At 41.5% G+C, this 13,428-nt stretch overlaps 1 protein-coding gene across 1 annotated transcript; it reads left to right on the top strand.

Annotated features, from left to right (window-relative positions):
* The first annotated feature begins 802 nt into the window (after positions 1 to 802).
* Positions 803 to 13,428, top strand: LOC115137914 (E3 ubiquitin-protein ligase TRIM7-like). Its single transcript, XM_065025335.1, has 8 exons — positions 803 to 888; positions 8,589 to 9,179; positions 9,524 to 9,619; positions 9,988 to 10,221; positions 10,571 to 10,733; positions 10,816 to 10,842; positions 11,581 to 11,954; positions 13,088 to 13,428. The coding sequence occupies exons 2-8, from the start codon at positions 8,598 to 8,600 to the stop codon at positions 13,298 to 13,300; spliced, it is 1,689 nt and encodes a 562-aa protein (XP_064881407.1). The 5' UTR covers positions 803 to 888; positions 8,589 to 8,597; the 3' UTR covers positions 13,301 to 13,428.

Genomic DNA, 13,428 nt, shown 5'->3' with positions numbered 1-13,428 from the left:
TGAATTGTAATTGTGATGTTTCAGCGGAGCGGTGAGTGTGTAATTGTGCACTACTTACGCATTCAGGCGGTCTGCAATACTTTGCCACGCTTTTTCTCTTTGCTTTATCACTGTGGCGGTGTTGCCTTTCTTCTTAATTATATCTTTTACCTCCTCGTATGCCTCCATGAGGATTTGTGCTTCCGACTGGGAAAAAGTACGCGGCTCTAGTTGCCATGGTAAATCAGTTAATCTGTGATCTGTGGCGGGGTCTATTTGAGTGAGCCGTGAACCTATCCAGGATTGGTTTCACCTGGCTTAATGAATCCGTGTCTGCTCATCCTGGCTTGGTCTTTGTGCAACCAATTAAGCCTGGACGCACATGTTTTGGCTTCATTGAGCTCAGCTGAGTCATTTATCCCGGATGTCTTAATTCTACTTTTGTGCAACAGGCCCCAGGTAGGTGGGTTCTGTTAAACTAAGTTCATGAGTCATAAGTTAAGTCCAAAAATGGATATAGCAACTGCATTTTGCTCTTTTAATGTATGTGATGTTGTCTCCTTTTCGTTTAAAATTAGAGTCCTTACCTGTGGTTGTATGCCTCTTCAGTGTAGTGTTACCTCTGAACAGGAGGTGCATTCAGTTCGCTTAAACGTTTGCTACGTTGAGGAACTATTTGTACTGAATAACACATTCCCCCCCCCCCTGTACGGTGAGACCAATGGTTGTTGAGCACATAACCATACTAAAAACTTCCAGCGATGTGTTTTTTTCATGAAAGAGGGAGGAGTTTACCAGTCTTCAAAATGCCACCTGAACTCAATCAAGGAAATTCCTCAGATTGTGTTTTCCCCCCAGAAGTGGAAGGTAATTGTTTCCTTGTGAGCTGTGTTCTGCATACATAGACAGGTGAGTTTCAATTGAATACTTTTGTCAAATGTGATCTATGCCGCACCATCCCCACATGGCATTCACAAGACCCTTGATTTCCTCTCAACTGAGTCAAACACAAAAGGAACTCTTGACAACTTTTAAGCACTTGCGTCCATGTACAGCCTATACTTTGTTAGATTACAACATAAGGATTACAACATACATACAACATAAGGACTTCACAAAAAAAAATTGTGACATTGTAACCATTTATTGCAACAATCGTTTGTCCACCTGTGTTTGTGGTCACAGTTTAGCGCTGTTTTAGAGGGTGCGAGCGCACGTCACTATCTATTATGTCGGTGACTGGTAAAATCAGAGATTGTCATATTTTGACAAAATGGTCGAGTGAATGCTTTAATGGCAATGCATGTTCTCAAATATGGAAGGCAGGAGAACGTGCGAAAAGGTGGGGCCATTCTTGCCAATGGGGCAGAAGCATGTGACCAATGGGTCTTAGAGGACTCATCTTTGTATCTGTGCCATTAAAGGATCTGTGACAATGGGCAGTGCTAATGAGGCTGTCTCCACTTTAAAATTGTCCATTTATTTCTTAATTGGTTGATTTGTTCCCAACTTGTATGAATCCCCCATCAGTTGCTAATTTAAAATGGTGGAAGCCCTTTTTGCTCCTGAGTGGCACAGTGGTCTAAGGCAGTGCTAGTAGGTGTCACGGCAGATCTGGGTTTGATCCTGGGCTGTATCACATCTGGCTAAGATCTCTAGTCCCATAGGGCAGTGCACAATAGGCCCAGAGTTGTCCGGGTTAGGGGAGGGTTTGACACTGGAGGCGACTTTACAAGTAGGCCGTCATTGTCAATAAGAATTTGTTCTTAACTGACTTTTATATGGGTTAAATATTATTGCCATTTAAAAAAAAAAATTACTTCCATGAGTCTCTATGACAGCGGGAAACTCTGATTTTTAAATCCACAAGCATCCACTTATCAGTGCATATGTAACAATCCGAGCCATTGTGAAACTTCGATTCTGTCAAACAAGTCTTGCGTAGCAAATTAGCAAAAAAAAAATTGTTTTTCCAAATTCGACACACTTATTGACCTCCATACAAAAATGATTTACTTATTGGGCTTTTCGGGGACAGATTTTCCTCTCGCTTTGCCTCTTCCTCTGGTAAAATGCATTGGTTTATTCAGTTTCAGAAAATTGTTATTTGTTCATGCTTAAGTTATTTATGTGGTTTTACATGTTTAACGGTGTCTATTTTAAATTTGTCATGCGAGTCTCGACTGGTCTCTGTCTAGCCTAAAACCTAGGCATACCTGTTGATGAGAATGGTTTAGCCTGTTTTGGGAGTGTAAGTTCAGGCTATACTATCAACTTCTATTTATGACAACCTGTACTTGGAAGCTCTTGTTATGAGCGTTTGTCAAATGTGAACTATGCTGCACCATCCCCAAGTGGAACTCATAAGGCTTTTTAGTCTAAAGCTGTGTTTGTAACGATATGGGTGGGAATATACCATTTTGTGAAGTCTCAACTACTAGTTGGCTGCATTCACGTTCTTTGAACTCGTTGAGAAAGACTGGCTGGCTAATGGCCACCAAGCTACGTAAACCATAAGCTAAAAGTACAACTATCCTGTAGAGGTCGACCGATTATTCAGAATGGCTGATTTAATTTGGGCCGATTTCAAGTTTTCATAACAACCGGAAATCGGTATTTTTGGACACCGATTTGGCTGTTGTTTTTTTTAACCTTTTTATTTAATCTTTATTTAACTAGGCAAGTAGGTTAACAAGACATTCTTATTTTCAATAATAGCCTAGGAACGGTGGGTTAACTGCCTCGTTCAGGGGCAGAACGACAGATTTTTACCATGTCAGCTCGTGGGATTCAATCTTGCAACCTTATAGTTAACTAGTCCAACGTGCTAACCACCTGCCTCTCATTGCACTCCACGAGGAGACTGCCTGTTACGCGAATGCAGTAAGCCAAGGTAAGTTGCTAGCTAGCATTAAACTTCTCTTATAAAAAAAACAATCAATCAATCATAATCACTAGTTAACTCCACATGGTTGATATTACTAGTTTGTCTAGCGTGTCCTGCTTTGCATATAATCGATGTGGTCGTGTATTGTTGCTCCAATGTGTACGTAACCATAAACATCATTGCCTTTCTTAAAATCAATATACAGAAGTATATTTTTAAACATACATATTTAGCTAAAATAAATCCAGGTTAGCAGGCAATATTAACCAGGTGAAATTGTGTCACTTCTCTCATTGCACGTGGAGTCGGTGTATATGCAACAGTTTGAGCCGCCTAATTTTTCAGAATTTTACGTAATTATGACTTAACATTGAAGGTTGTGCAATGTAACAGGAATATTTAGACTTATGGATGCCACCCTTTAGATAAAATACGGAACAGTTACGTATTTCACTGAAAGAATAAATGTCTTGTTTTCGAGATGATAGTTTCCGGATTCTACCATATTAATGACTTAAGGCTCGTATTTCTGTGTGTTTGACCTAGTTATAATATGATTTGATAGAGCAGTCCAGGCTCGTAAGCATTCATTCAAGCAGCACTTTCGTGCGTTTGCCAGCAGCTGTTTATGACTTCAAGCCTATCAACTCCAGAGATTAGGCTTGTGTAACCGATGTGAAATGGCTGGTTAGTTAGCGGGGTGCGCGCTAATAGCGTTTCAAACGTCACTCGCTCTGAGACTTGGAGTGGTTGTTCCCCTTCCTCGGCAAGGGCCGCAGCTCTTGTGAAGCGATGGTTATCGCTGCTTCGAAGGAGGCTATTGTATTTGTGTTCCTGGTTTGAGCCCAGGTAGGAGCGAGGAGAGGGACGGAAGCTATACTGTTATACTGGCAATACTAAAGTGACAATAAGAACATACAATAGTCAAATGTTAATGAAATACAAATGGTATAGAGAGAAATAGTCCTATAATAACTACAACCTAAAACTTCTTACCTGGGAATATTGAAGACTCATGTTAAAAGGAACCACCAGCTTTCATTTGTTCTGCGAAAGGAACTTAAATGTTAGCTTTCTTACATGGCACATATTGCACTTACTTTCTTCTCCAACACTGTTTTTGCATTATTTAAACCAAATTGAACATGTTTCATTATTTATTTGAGGCTAAATTGATTTTATTGATGTATTATATTAAGATTAAATGTGTTCATTCAGTATTGTTGTAATTGTCATTATTGTAACGGCGTTCTTCGTTTGTAGAAAGAGAGTCGGACCGAAATGCAGCGTAGTGGTTACTCATGACTTTAATGAAAAAAGTGACACATGAAACAACTATACAAATACGAAAACAACAAACGGAACGTGAAACCTATTTACAGCCTATCTGGTGAAACTACACGGAGACAGGAACAATCACCCACGAAATACAAAGCGAAACTCAGGCTACCTAAATACGGTTCCCAATCAGAGACAACAAGAAATCACCTTACTCTGATTGACAACCGCCTCAGGCAGCCAAGCCTATACAACACCCCTAATCAGCCGCGATCCCAAATACTACAAACACCAATACGAAAATACAATAACATAAACCCCTGTCACACCCTGGCCTGACCAAATATATAACGAAAACACAAAATACAATGACCAAGGCGTGACAATTATTACAAATACATTTTAAAAACCGGCCGATTAATCGGTACCCGGCTTTTCTGTTGGTCCTCCAATAATCGGTATCGGCGTTGAAAAATCATAATCAGTCGACCTCTGCTATCATGCTTGTAAACAAGTTGGCATATAAAAAATATTAATATATTGCTTTTTAACATGTTGCATTTACCTACTGAAAATGCAGCTAGTTTCCCACTAGTAATATCCAGTTGGAGGGCCGTTCAAGTGTATTTACACTTTGTAAACGTGTGTTGTGAACTCCCACTTGGTTATGAAAGCAGAATTATTCCCTTGCCACTGTCAGACATATAAATTGAACTCTTGACAGTCTGAAGTTTGTAGCACTTTTTTTTTATTTTTTTTATTTCACCTTTATTTAACCAGGTAGGCAAGTTGAGAACACGTTCTCATTTACAATTGCGACCTGGCCAAGATGAAGCAAAGCATTTCGACACATACAACAACACAGAGGTACACATGGAGTAAAAAAAACATACAGTACAAAAATAAGTCTACATATGATGTGAGCAAATGAGGTGAGATAAGTGAAGTAAAGGCAAAAAAAGGCAATGGTGGCAAAGTAAATACAATATAGCAAGTAAAACACTGGAATGGTAGATTTGCAGTGGAAAAATGTGCAATAACGAGGCGCAAAATAAATAGTCGGGGAGGAGGTAGTTGTTTGGGCTGAATTATAGATGGGCAATGTACAGGTCCAGTAATCTGTGAGCTGCTCTGACAGCAAGTGCTTAAAGCTAGTGAGGGAGATTTTTGTAGTTCGTTCCAAACATTGGCAGCAGAGAACAGGAAGGAGATGCAGCCAAAGGAGGAATGGATTTTGGGGGTGACCAGAGAGATGCCCGTTTGGAGCGCCTGCTACAGGTGGGTGCTGCTATGGTGACAAGCGAGCTGAGATAAGGGGGGACTTTACCTAGCAGGGTCTTGTAGATTACATGGAGCCAGTGGGTTTGGCGACGAGTATGAAGCGAGGGCCAGCCAACGAGAGCATACAGGTCGCAGTGGTGGGTAGTATATGGGGCTTTGGTGACAAAACGGATGGCACTGTGATGGACTGCATCCAATTTATTGAGTAGGGTATTGGAGGCTATTTTCTAAATGACATCGTCGAGGATCGGCAGGATGGTCAGTTTTACGAGGGTATGTGTGGCAGCCTGAGTGAAGGATGCTTTGTTGCGAAATAGGATGCCAATTGTAGATTTGACTTTGATTGGAGATATGCTATGCACGCATAGCCTTTAGTTTGTGTCTGAGGTAGATTACAACATAAGGACTGCACAATAAAAACATTTTGAAAAACAGTCTTTACTCCAATTGGATTAGTGGAAAATATATTAACAAATGTGTGTGCGTGTAACATATATGCCGTGAGTCAGGAAGCAGGTGCAGAATGTGAGTTTAATAATGCAACAATACAAAATAACAAACCTAAAGCATACTGAACGTGAGATGAAACCACAACACCACCTAATGACCCACCCCCCCTTTTATTTATCCCTCAGTTGTTATTAGTCATTAGGTGGTAATAAGAGAGAATGATTAGGTGTGTGTTAAATAGATGCCAGGTCCGGTGATTAATAGACCGGTGACGTTGAGCACCAGAGGGAGGGAGCGTGTGGATTAGAAATTATGCAGACAATTCTATTGATGGAGGCCAAAACATATCTGCAATATTAAAGCTGATCTACCCCCTATAAAAAATAATAATATTGCAACAATTGTTTATCAATTGTTTACAAAGTTTCATTTCATTTCCGACGTGTGTACATATACACACATACATACATATACACATATACACTAGATGACTGTTGGGGGTGCTGTGTTTAAGCCACTACACCTCCATATTGGTATTCACCCACCACTATAAATACACTTTAGAAGGTATAGAAAAGCATTTGTTAATGTCTACATTCATTTTTGCCTCATTAATTCTTAGACACTGCAAATAAATACTTTTTAAAATTAACAAATGGGTAAAATTGGACACTAATGTTACTGTCCCCATGATGACAAAAAAATGTAATTTTGTCCTTCACCTTTAATTGAAATGCGTTAGAATTTTATTCATTCCTATGGAGAACTGCTCCTATCGGGGAGTGCCAATATGGCTGAACTGTGGCTTCAAAACCTCAATAGCCAATACATGGCATCAGCAAGCCAGCTTGTACATACATTATTGTTGCCAACCTGTGTTTGTGTTCCCGTCTCATGTTTTGAGGGCGCAAGCATCACCTGTCTGGGTGACTCCGGTAAAATGCATTGGTTTATGCAGTTACTGAATAATTGTTAAATTCTATATATTCACTCATGCTTAAGTCAGTGACTGCCGCAATCATTATTCATGTGGTCTTCAATGTGTAACGAACCGTGCTTGACTTGGACTGATATAGGTGCCTTACTCATTTTGGGTGCTGGTACTGTTTATATTTAGGTGCAGGAGTTCCACTATCTAAAAAAGTGTAATCTATAAGAGCAACACAAGCCCAAGCAAAACAATTGAGGTGCTGGTACTCAGTTCTGGTGAGCTCCTGCCCATGCCGAGCATTGGTAACGGTGCCTGTTAGCATTTTGTAATGCATGTTTTGACTGGTCTTTTGTATAGCCCATAGGCCTGTGTTTTTGGGAGTATCTGTTCAAGCTCAGGCTACACATGCAGACTTCCATTCACGTGTGTTGAAGCTCTTGTTATATGCTCAGCTGAGTGAGTTAGGTCTGATTTTTAGGTTATCCAAATCTTGTTGTGTCCAAGGTAGACTACTTCTACTGTTTTGGATTTTTCGACGTTGTCATTTTGCATTCATATATTTGTTACATTCTCTCTTGCGCTGTTATCACTGGGCTGCACTGTAAGTAAAACTTGTATTTTTCACCATATTTGTTCTGTAAGTTCAAGCCCTCCTAACTAGATCCTATTAACTTCAACTGCCCAGTGTTTCCAGATTTCAATGAAATATGACCTGTAGCTACTTACAATAGGATTGAAATGTTGTCCTTCCAATAATATATATTTTTGAAGGTTGGTATGGTTAAAGCAGATTCTCTGTTTGAATAGTTTTATATTTAACCTTTTAACTAGGCAAGTCAGTTAAGAACAAATTCTTATTTACAATAAGGCCAAACCCGGACGACACTGGGCCAATTGTGCGCCGGCCTATGGGACTCCCAATTACAGCCGGATTCAATGCAGCCTGGATTTGAACCAGGGACTGCAGTGATGCCTCTTGCACTGAGAAGCAGAGCCTTAGACCACTGCACCACTCAGGAGCAATATTGGAGGCTGTGGAGGGAAGGATGGCTCATAATGGTTAGAATGGCATTTGATACCACTCCAGTCAAGCTATCAACACGAGCCCGTCCTCTCCAATTAAGATGCCACTAACCTCCTGTGGTGTGTGCGTACCCCTAACAATAGAATGGTGTGGGCATATATCGTCATAAAAAATATTAATGCAAGTGGACTGCCGATTGACCAGCTCATCCTCCTCTGTGCTGCTGATTGGCCAACTCATTCTCCTTAGGGAGATGACATCATGTTCTGAGGAAATGGCGAAACCAGTCTTTGAGATACAAGTTTGAGGTGTTTTTTTTTATTTCAATTTATGCTTTGTCAATGCAAGTTTACATTTATTTGCATATGAGAACAGACTATAAACTTTAGAAAGTGCCTCTTCTCTGGGCAGTTTAAGTCACTAAAACTTTTGCTACCTCACCATAATTTTGGGACAAATGTGAATGCAAGCAATAGGCTGAACAACGTACCAGTTTTTGGTTGTCTCCAACCTTATCATTTTCAGTATTCACATTATTTTTGCCAATGCAATATTCACAGGCTGTTTGTGTTTAGACAGGCAGCCCAAATCTGATATGTTTTCATGAATTGATATTTAGACCGATTGTATTAGCTGTGAAAAAGATCTGTGATTGTTCAAAAGATCCAATTAGGGGAGGGGGTGTTTATCGGAATTGGACTGCCTCAGACTAATTCAACTTAAATTTATTTCAATGTTTTCTAACCGGTTGTCCCCAGCTTGAAGAGATGGCGTCTTACAGAGCCATGTCAGAGGACCAGTTCCTGTGCTCCATCTGTCTTGGTGTTTTCACCAACCCGGCCACAATCCCGTGTGGACACACCTTTTGCAAGTCTTGTCTCGAGGGTGACTGGAACAGCAGTGGAGACTACGCAGTCTGTGCTGTGTGCAATATGAGGTTCACACCTACCCCCACCATCCTGGTCAACATAGTCCTGAGAGACCTTGTGGAAAGTTTCAAGGGGGCGAGTAGATGTGGCGGCTCGGCCGTAGACATTCCCACTGTGGCTCCGGGAGAGGTCTCCTGTGACGCGTGCTTAGGATACGGGATGACCAAGGCTGTCAAGACCTGCCTGGTGTGTGTGTCGTCGTACTGCCTGGAGCATGAAGTGGTTCACAATGCCCGGTTCTCCAGGCATCAGCTGGTCAGGCCCCTGGCTAACCTGGAGAAGAGGATGTGTTCAAACCATGAGAGGCTCCTGGAGCGTTACTGCCGTACTGACAAGACCATGCTGTGTGTGGGGTGTGATACTCACCCGGAGCCAGCCCACCAGGTTGTGTCGATGCAGGTAGAGTTCTTGGCTCAAAAGGTAAGAATGAGTTTTAGAGCCATGGTTCCTCAATCCAAGGTCTGATTCACTAGGCAACAAACGGAAGCAAACTGACTGAAACCGAGAGGGACTAGCTGAACTTGTCCAATAAATGCTTGTTTCTGATGTGAAATGATTTCCTTCGATCCTGGTCCTTATTTGTATTCATTAAGGCACTATATCAAAACATTTTGGAACAGAACATTGTTCAAGTAGGTCCTCACGCGTTTCATCCATTTTTAAAATTATTTAGTTTGGTGCCTAATGAATATGCCCATGGGGACTGTGTGTTTTTTGTTGTTCTATCCCAGCACTAATGCTAACACGTATGGTCTTCACTTCAGGCTCAGCTGACTAAAGCCCAAGCAAAGGTAAAGGAGAAGCTGAAGGCCACTCGGAAAGAAGCAGAGCAATTCAACTCTTCATTCCATCACTGCAAGGTGAGTGTTGTCTATAGTCACGGCCGTTGTAATTGTGCAGTCTTTTGTCATGGCATTCAATTGTAAAACATTCCAAGAAACCTCACATGGGGTTACAAAGACTGGGACAGTTTTCCCTATGCACTTGGGTTAGTCACTGCTTTGGGGCATTTGCTTACATTGTTGTGCCTACTGAGAATATATTTTGCCTTAGGATGTGTTCAGGATGGTGTAATGCTTTGGAACATTCAGATAAATGTGTTGTGTAGAACATGCTGATTTGAGATTAAATGATTGTCCATCTAATCTATTTCTATCTGGAACTTTCAGAAGTTATCACATCAATGAAAATACCTCCTGGATCTGTTTTGTGTACTTGCCCCTTGCAGGATGTGGCGACGAGCCAGATCCGGTTTGTACATGGGTTCCGACTAGACCTGGTCAGCAAGGTGGGGCAGATTTGTGATCGCTACAACATTGAGGCCCGTAGGAGGGTGGATGAGATGAAGAGCACAGCCTCCCGTCGGAGACGTGTGCTTGAAGATAACATAACAGCTCTGACGAGCAGAGATGCCGAGCTGGGGCGGCTGATTGGCTCCTCAGACTCCTTTGCGTTTCTTAATGTGAGTCATTGCAGCCGACTTGAGTCCAGAGTGACTTTTCTGCAAATCCCCTTGCATCCATAAATGTCACAATTGACTAATTATGCATCATGGTTTTGATGTTCTTGTACATGGCCATTGGCTGCACTCTGAATTGTTTCCACTTCTCCAAGTGGTGTTTTGAATTACACTCCAAGTCAGATGTAGCTATGGTGGAAACTTCCTACAGCCAATGCTTACAAAAATCGAACACTTTTAAATCCAAGAAGGGTACAAGTGTGGAGAATCTAAACATGGCATTGTTGCAGGTCAACTGGCTTGTATGTTCAACCCCATTCATTCCATATCTCTTTGTTCCTTCTCCTTTTAGATTCTTCCCTCTCTCCCTTCTGCTCTTCCAGATGGGGTCGAAGAACAATGCAGCATCAACATCCCCCCGGACCTACTGGGAAACCTTCTGTATACCTTTATGAAAGACATGAACAAACTAGCCAAGATGGGCAACTTGTCTACAAATGGCTATGCTGCCCCAGGTCTTTTTTTTTCTCAGTCTGATGTACAACATTTTGCGGTTATGTTTTATTTTTTTGTAACCTTTCTGTGTTTATCCCACAGAGATTGCCGTGGTTAAAAAGTTCACAGGTGAGCGAAGGTGTACTCCTGAGTCTGCATCCCATGTTTTATATTTCGTATCCACCCAGCAGATTGAATGATTCTGGAAGGTGGATTGCTAACCTCATCACAGGAGGCCGGTGAGGGAGGACTGCTCATAATAGAATGGAGTAAATGGAATGGTATCAACCAGATGGAGACAGCGTGTTTTATACCATTCCGTTCCACCGATTTTCTATGAGCCTGTCCTCCCCAAATGAAGGTGCTGCCTGTAAACCTCATGTATTCTAAACTTTGACCTTAACCCTTACTGAACTTGTTTATGTACCAGGGACAAATGTACACTTGTCTATAATGGCAAAGGTACATAAAATGGAGGAATTCAACTATGAAGTCATTGTTTTAGCACTACCCACAGAGTTTAACTATGGTGTTCGACATGATTCAATATAACAGTAAATTGACACAATCTACTTTCTTCGTTAATACATTTTTTAATTTGGAGCTGGAATTGGGTCATGCTGTGCTAATGATTTATATATATTTTTTAATAACAGAGCAGTGTACACTATGGCAAAACTAAGGAATTTGTGTCTGCTATTGGATTGAAATGAATCTAACCACTGATCATAAAGTTGTCCTCGAGCCATACCCCCTCCCAAAATGAACCCTTACGTAACCTTTGGATCTGCTGGCCAAATATCTATAATAGGGAACAATTGATTGTTGCGTTCCTCTAGCCCAACCTTTCTCTTCTCCTCCTCTCAGTTGAGGTGACTCCTGACCCCAGCACAGCCCACCCATCGCTCCTGTTCAAACAGGCATCACGTGAGATCCGAGTGGACCAGAGCACGAGGGGAAACGTCTGGCCCATGTCTGCTCAGCGCTTCACCCAGGTGCTGTGCGTCCTCGCTCCCCAGGGGTTCAGCAGCCACCGAGCATACTGGGAGGTGGAGGTGGAGAACTGGACTTCGATGGGATCTGGTGTGTGGTGTGTGGGTGTGGCAACTAAATCCTCCATGACATCACAAGGGGTGGATCTCACCCCTGAGAAGGGGTTCTGGGTCCTGGTAAACCGCGGGGGAAAGCTTTGGCCCTCCACCAACACAACCCCTGTGGCTGTCGGAACACAAAGGAGAATGGTATGTTAATGGCATAGTTGGACAGAGGGCACTTGGCCCACACCTCTATGATTATATAAATAAATACAACTATACTTTAAATGTTCCTCACCAGGAGAGGGCACAATCACACTGGAATATTTGAACTGGGGAAAAGGTTCTCATTTTGATTCATGCATGTCTTTTGGAGCTAGCCTTTAAAGTGTCATGATGAATATTTGAAGATACAAGTTGAATATTTCTAATGTTTGATCACTCAATATGTGGCATAGATATGAGTCAAACATTTTATTCTATTCTCAAAAAAAAATGTAAATAGAATAAGTTTGGTCATAAAGTCCAAAACTGAGATTTGCTAAATGGAAAAAAAGTATATCACAGAATGAAGGGGTACTGTAAAAGTCCATGGGTTTATTTCAATCCTGCCCACAGCTGGCATCACTCAAGTTGGCTGCAGCAGAACACGACCCGATGGTAATGCCCTTGGTCAATTTGGTTTGACAGTGGATATCCCTATGGGTCTAGTTGGAGACCATCCGTAAGTTACACTATGTACATGGGACAATATTCTAAAAGGTCAAGCTATTTTTATTTTATTTTATTGACCTCAAACCAACTATACATTGTAGAAATGTGTATATACATATTGAAACCATTTAATGAGACAACGAATAGGTGTGTAACATGAAGATATTGTTCCACTTACATTGTGTAAGTTATTGATGGTCGCTAACTAGCCCCATAGATTGGCTATCCAAAGTCTAACCAATTTTACAACGGTAGCATACCAGCTGACGGAAAGCTTAATGGCGAAAAGTTGGCTGGCTAGCTAGTCTACTTCCAGACATGACCTAGTTAGACTCTCTCAAATTTTCTAGAAGGGTGATTTGACTGTGGGTTTTGGCAGGGAAGTACAAACGCTTCCCTCGTTTGAACACACACAAACGTGGGCGCACTCGAGATGCCCACATCAAAACATGCCTCCTAAATCCTGCTCTGTCGCATTTCATAATGTGAGGAGTTGAAACGTTGGCTAAATCATATCTACACCTTTAAATTCAAGTCAAATGTATTTATTCCGTAGGGGCAATTTTATTCAAATACAATTTGTTTACTTTAAGTAACTATTAATAAACTTATTTTATACTTTACAGGCACATGTGGGTGTGTACTTTGACGGACGGGAGCGGCGCGTGTCTTTCTACGACGTGAATCTCGGTCGTCACCTCTACACATACCACCACGTGCCAACCAATAAAAGACTCTTTCCTGTCTTCAGCCCTGATTTCTTCAGTCCTGGAGACAACCCCGCCAACCACGTCATGATTGTTAGACCCTTCGCTGCTACAAACCACCAATGTGGATGATGATGCTCAGAGCCAGTCCAAGCCTTTTGGGGGAGAATTCTGGTCAAGATCACTTTACTTTTTTTTGTTTTTCTTGTCAAATATTTTTATCCAGTTAATGTTTTTAAATGTCTTAATAAAAGTAAAAC

The sequence above is a fragment of the Oncorhynchus nerka genome, linkage group LG12 (genome assembly GCF_034236695.1).
Source record: "Oncorhynchus nerka isolate Pitt River linkage group LG12, Oner_Uvic_2.0, whole genome shotgun sequence".
Taxonomy (NCBI): domain Eukaryota; kingdom Metazoa; phylum Chordata; class Actinopteri; order Salmoniformes; family Salmonidae; genus Oncorhynchus; species Oncorhynchus nerka.
Note: the sequence above shows the minus strand (reverse complement) of the source record. Positions and strands in the feature narration are given on the sequence as shown.

Excerpts from the sequence above, each read along its gene's own strand:
- LOC115137914 (XM_065025335.1), top strand. The coding sequence starts at position 8,598 with ATGGCGTCTTACAGAGCCATGTCAGAGGACCAGTTCCTGTGCTCCATC. Across the intron at positions 9,180-9,523 it reads TAGAGTTCTTGGCTCAAAAG|GCTCAGCTGACTAAAGCCCA; the intron begins GTAAGAATGAGT and ends TCTTCACTTCAG. Across the intron at positions 10,222-10,570 it reads ACTCCTTTGCGTTTCTTAAT|ATTCTTCCCTCTCTCCCTTC; the intron begins GTGAGTCATTGC and ends TTCTCCTTTTAG.